Here is a 6596-nt window from a genome sequence, read left to right as displayed (position 1 = left end):
CTACTAACACTAATAAAATATCTACCAAAAACACCGTCACCACTATATAAAAACTCACCACCACTACCACCGTCTCCGCCACCGCCGCCGCCACCACCACCGCCCCACCGAATCTCCTACGTATTCGTTCAATCTGCTAGAAATAGCAGTCAAATACCCTTCGGTTCAAGCTGTGCTGTATTAAACAGAAATGATGTTAGATAACGTAATTCTAGGTTCCCCCGATCATAAGTAAAGAGGAGATGGTCGTGGCTGGAATGCCTTTGATCATTGGTCTGCTCGGTCAGGATTGGTCCTGATAGCTCAACAGCATCACCATTACCCTCACAAACAAACAAACACTAGTATACATCCCCCCCCCCACTACCACTGAACATACCCCCTCTACCTACAAGAACATACCCCCTCTACCTACAAGAACATACCCCCTCTACGACACATCACTCACCCCAACATTATCACAATTGTTTATACATCATCACCCCCACCATCATATTACTAATACTACTAACCCTCCCCCACATATATATATAATTTATATATACACACACGTACGTATATATGTAAATATATACATACGCAGAGGCACATATAGATATATATATATGCACACACACTTATACAGTCACTACACCACCGCCACCCTTATAACTGTATCTGCCACTACCACACATACACACATATATATATATATATATATATATATATACATACAAATTCATATACACACACACGCACATATATATATATACATACACAATCACTACGACGATCACTCCCACCGCAACTACCTCCACCACTACCACCACCACTACCAACCTGCCACCACTAGCAACATACACAAACAGTCCGCTTCAAACCGTCCTGTGTCGTTCGCTGGAACAAACAGCCAGAGCCAAAAAAAAAAAAAGAAAAAGAAAAAGTAAAAGAAGAGAAAGAAAGAAAAGCGGCCGAGCTGCAACAAGTGTGAACTAAGCACGCAACACATCAACTTGTATCAATTATCTACCGCTACAGGAATTTTAACCACCCATCGTCTATCAACCCACACAAACACCATTCTTTTACCGCCACTCTTCAATATTACTACTTCGAGCATACTATATTATAAAAATAGTAATTAACGAATTATATCAATTTCCTATCTATCTCTTTCTATATATATATATATATGTATCTAGTGTTTACATATACGTGTGTATAGTCCAGGCGGCCATTATCAAAGAGAAAACTATAATAAGTCTTATAAATACTTTGTACATAGTGTATACCATCGATCTATCTTCCTCGGCCTGTCCCACGATAAACAGTTTCGATAACATATTATATATATACAAAACTAGTCTGTATAATACGGATATACACGTTACTATGTATGTACAGGTGTTCGACTAAGACATACAACATTTATATTGAATACCATAACGCATAGAACATCTATCTATCTATCTATCTATCTGTCTGGCTGTCGGCTTGTCTATCAGTCTGTTCAACATCTGTCCAGTGAACTTATACCCGAGCAAGCGACTAAAGAAGCTGAAATGGCAGCAACAATCCAGGCCCATCTCACACCAGCCAACCTTTTACCATGCGTAAAAGATGAGCAGAGAGAAATACTGGAAAAAAACTTCCAGGCAAACCGCAATCCTTCGGAGTTTGAAGTGGAAATTATAGCTACCGAAGTTGGTCTTAACAGTTACGACGTGAAGGTAAGCGTTCAAGTTCTTTCTCTTTTTCTCTTTCGCTCGCGCACTATCATATACATACATATATACACTGTGTGTGTATGTATTTTTGTAGTTATTTATTAAATTATACGTGTATTTTCATGTATACATTCAAACATTTGTTTCGTTATTAAAGCAAACACGCACAACATAACTCTCATTCAAACATCACGCACACACATACACACGCATATACACAAAATGGTCACGGGTCAGTGAACGGACCAATGTACGCAGTTTATGCGGTCATTCGACCTGCTAGAAATAGCAGCCAAATTACTTTCATGTCACATCATATTACCTTAACAAAAAAACAAAAAACAACAAAAAATTTGCGGGGAAGGTACAAGGTCAGATAATAAAGTCCCTAGATATATTATTCCAAAAGACAAGACAGGCGTGGGATGGGGTCATGTTGAAAAAAGCCATTGATTATAGCTTAGCTAAATCAGAGTTAATCTGAAACAAAACAACAAACATAATACACATTCCAAAATAAATAAAAACAATGTACATTCGCAAATAGAAACTTACTTTGGGTTTGTTTATACTTTGTACCTGTCTATCTATCTATCTATCTCTATCTATCTATCTATCTCTATCTATCTATCTATCTATCTCTATCTATCTATCTATCTATCTATCTCTCTATCTCTCTATCTATCTATCTATCTATCTATGTATCTATCTATCTATCTATCTATCTATCTCTATCTATCTCTATCTATCTATCTCTATCTATCTATCTATCTATCTGGCGCTCGCTCACTTTCGCTCTATCATTCCGTCTGACTATCTATCTATTTATCTGTCTGTCGATCTATCTATCGTATTTGTCCCATCTTTGTTGAGCCCTGTGTGACTAATAAAAAAAAATGTATCTCTCTATCTATCTATCTCTATCTATCTATCTCTCTCTATCTATCTATCTCTATCTCTCTCTCTATCTATCTATCTATCTCTCTCTCTCTCTCTCTCTATCTCTCTCTCTATCTATCTCTCTCTCTATCTATCTATCTCTCTATCTATCTATCTATCTATACCTATCTATCTATCTATACCTATCTATCTATCTCTATCTATCTATCTATCTATCTATCTCTATCTATCTATCTATCTATCTCTATCTATCTATCTATCTATCTATCTATTTGTCTGGCTCCCTGGCGCTCACTCACTTTCGCTCTGTCATTCCGTCTGACTATCTATCTATCTCTCTATCTGTCTGTCTCAGTCATGTCACGCTTTACCCCCCTCCTTTCTCTACCTCCCTTCCCATTCTCTGTCGCTTGATTTTTTTTTATTATTTTACGTCTCACAGTTTTTCTCTCTCTCGTCTCCACTCACCATCTGTCTCTCTTCATGTACATGAATCAATGCCCATCTGTTTCTTTGAATACCTGTATGCGCGCGCGCGAATAAGTATGTGTATGTGCGCGCGTGCGTATGTTTATGTGTGTGTGTGTGTGTGTGTGTGTGATTCTGTCAGTATATCTGCGATCTGCATTTGTGATATACACACACACACACCTACGTGCGTTCTTACATGTATGTATGTATGTATGCATACGTTTGTACGTATGCACGTGTTTGTGTGTGTGTGTGTGTGTGTGGATATACATGAGCAGTTCTATGCAAAGCTGGTAAGAAAGCATACACCAGATGTGAAATTGTTGCCCCACCCTCCACCAGCACCAACACCACCGCTTATTTCAAACAACTCGTCAAGTATTTTAGTAATCCAGCGCGAGATACATATATGATTTACGTATGTGTTTATGGGTAAAAAATATGCATCATGTATGTTTTAATGTACATTATATGTACTTGCAAGTAACAGAACAGAATAAATGAAACTAGAACGATTTATATTAAAGCGAGTTCTCTCTGTTCGGCGTGAAACATTTCCTACAGATTCGTAGTCCTATTGTCAACTATTCCTCTCTCCCCCCACCATCTGCTGGATCGGTCTCTTCTTCCCGGGCCTACGCGTGAATGTAAACAAAAATTAGATAAAAAAAGGGATCATTATGGTTTGACGGCCAACATTTTTTTATGTAGTGTTTTTGGTACCGAAACACTTTCAAACTTCGAATACTTGTATACTTTGTGTTATAGAACAGATAAAAAATTTTGTATTCGAAGTTATTTCATGTAAAAAATTGTATTTCGGTAATTTCAACCAAAATAAAGGGTAATACAAGCGCAGGCATGGCTATGTAGTTAAGAAGATCGGTTTGCTAGCCCATGGTTTCGGGTTCATTCCCACTGCATGGTACCTTGACCAAATGTCTTCTATAGTCCTAGGCCGACTAATGCCTTTGCGAGTAAATTTGGTAGATGGAAACTGGACGAAGATAAGGAATACGCACCGCACACCCGGTGTTTAGGGTTAGGGTTATGCAGAAAACGGGTGGTGTGCATATTCTTTCCCTCCGCCGGAAACTGCATGGAAGCCCGTTGTATATATATATAAACACACACACATACCCACATATATATATGTGTGCGTATGTTTGTTCCATCTCCCCTTGCAACCGGTACTGGTTTATTTACGTCCCTCTTAGCTGTTCAGCATAAGTGATATAGATTGAGTACCACAATTAAAATTAAAAAAAAAAAACAGCAAAGATGTGCTGGGGTGGATTTCTGCGACTACACCGATAAGGCGATACGGTACTTCCCAGCACGACCGCAGTCCTATAACTGCAACAAGTAAAAGATAAAATATTTGAAGGAAGGTCGTGTGGATGGATGATATCGTGTAGCAAGAACGACAAATTGCCATCATTTTTTTATTTGCTTAGTTGGGTCTGGAAAGAGGGAGTAGAGCCCATGGCATTCGTAGGCCTCTCTGGATCGGTATGATTGTCGCTAGTAATGTTCCTCTTGAATCTCCTTTGCATGTCAACAGCTGCAGGTGAAACACGAGCGAGGAAAATATTCCAGAGAGAGACGACGTTTTTGGAAGAAAAACCCGAACGTCGTGGTTAATTCGGGGCTTCAGAGGGGGTTGGACGCAGTAAGGAGGATGAGAGGAAGAGAGACGAATGGGTTAAGAATGCCTGCGTGAAAATGACATAAGCTCAGCCAGTTCCCAAGAGCAGATGCTATTATAGTAGAGACAGAAAAAGCAGAGTGAGTGGTAGGCAGTGGGCTTTCGGCTTCTTATCATTGTATATATTGTGACATTACATTATTTATTCACATCAGTTGCGTTACCTCCTTCACGAACTCGACTCTGTATTTCTTCCCTCTAGGATATTGATGAAGAGATGTGCAAAATTTGGTTGTAATTTTTTTTTAGTAATCTCAGGCCAGATCTGATTGAGCAGACTTGTTTGTGATTAACATCTTTTTTTTTTTTTTTTTTGTATATCAGAGACTAAGATTATGCATGTGGAAACGCGTAGTTTAGTGGCTCGGGTGCGGGAATAAGTTTGTGGTTTCGATTCTCGGTCCGGGTGACGCGTTGTGTTCTTGAGTAAAGCTTTTTCATTTTACGTTGCTGCAGTCCACTCCGCTGACAAAAATGAGTAATCCTGCGACGGACCGGCGTCCCGTCCAGGTGGGGAATATATACGCCTCGGAAACCGGCCCTATGAGTCGGGAAGGATTTTTATCCGGGGTTTGCGGAAAATTAGGCCAGGATAGTTGATTCCACGAAAAAATCCGAGGTTTTCTTTTTAGTGAGCCGCGTGGAGGGTGTACTTGTAAAAATTTACTTACCACCCTTAAGATTATTCAAGGTATCCTTCCTTTTTTTTAAAGACTATATACTATAGGATGTGATTTCAAGAAGGTTTAACTGTTATTTCTAGTAAGTTGAGTGATTGATAGCAGAGTACAGGATCTTTAGAGAGAAATAGTTGCAAGGCGGAGCAAAACCAATACAGGCTCCGCCCCAGATGAATGAGATGAATAACTTCTCAAGGGGACTGTAATATCTTTTATATTTATTTTTTAGGAAGGTCCCATCATACCTTCATGATCCCCCTCCTTATCTCTCCAGGTCCTGGACCAATGTACGGGATGAACCCCACTCATAGACCCCCGATAGAAATTCTCTGTTGTGTTGAGGGCAATCACAGCTTAGCTAGTGTACCTTGATTAACACACTGTTACTATTTAGGTTTTGTATATGCGCAATACAACCGAATGCTTAAGAAGTTTGTTTCCCATCATCACGTAGTCCTCGATTCGATCTCACTGCGTGGCATCTCGGGCAAATATTTTCTATAGCCTCATGTTGACCCATATCTTGTAAATGGCATTGGATGAACGGAAAAAGTATAGAAGCTTGTCTGGTGAACTGTACCTATTATTCGAAAGTCACAGCCTTGTCGCATTGTGTTTTTTCTGATTCTGCCCTAGAATTTATGATAAGGATACATGTGTCTCTATACGTGTTGGTGTATACATGTCAAAAGTATGTTAGGTTTAACGGAGGCTACAAATTTGGCTACTGCACAGGACGGCCAAAACACATGCTTAACCGTCCTTACGAGAGAGCAATATCATTAGATAATGTGGTCCTTGAAACTTTATGACTGAATAAATACAGGCTGGACATGGTTGGAATGCCTTGATCATAGGCAGGACCTTCAAGAGAAATCTTTCAAGCCAGTAGACAAAGAAGATTGTGACCAGACGCACAGCTGGGACGGTAAGACCATGGGAGCGGTCCGCCCTGGGCGACGCTTTTATGGTGAGGGTACTTTTGTGTCTGCTGCACAATCCTGTATAGGGTAGCGAGGTGGGGACGGAAAACTCAAGGGCTGTCCCCGGGTGGTGCACACTTATGATACGCCACAGGTTGTGACGTTTAATTATTTTGAGCTGGTTGTGACTCTCAGGTATTCGGGGGGT

At 39.9% G+C, this 6596-nt stretch overlaps 1 protein-coding gene across 1 annotated transcript in view; it reads left to right on the top strand.

The window, feature by feature from the left end:
* Positions 1–767: 767 nt before the first annotated feature.
* LOC106884273 (homeodomain-only protein-like) overlaps positions 768–6596 on the top strand; it is a 61760-nt gene continuing 55931 nt past the window's right edge. Inside the window, exon 1 of the mRNA XM_014935562.2 lies at positions 768–1709. Within this exon, the coding sequence (XP_014791048.1) occupies positions 1542–1709 (168 nt within the window). The 5' untranslated portion in view covers positions 768–1541. The remainder of the gene's footprint in view (positions 1710–6596) is intronic.

The sequence above is a fragment of the Octopus bimaculoides genome, chromosome 14 (assembly GCF_001194135.2).
Source record: "Octopus bimaculoides isolate UCB-OBI-ISO-001 chromosome 14, ASM119413v2, whole genome shotgun sequence".
Lineage (NCBI taxonomy): Eukaryota > Metazoa > Mollusca > Cephalopoda > Octopoda > Octopodidae > Octopus > Octopus bimaculoides.
This window is presented reverse-complemented; position numbering and strand designations above follow the sequence as displayed.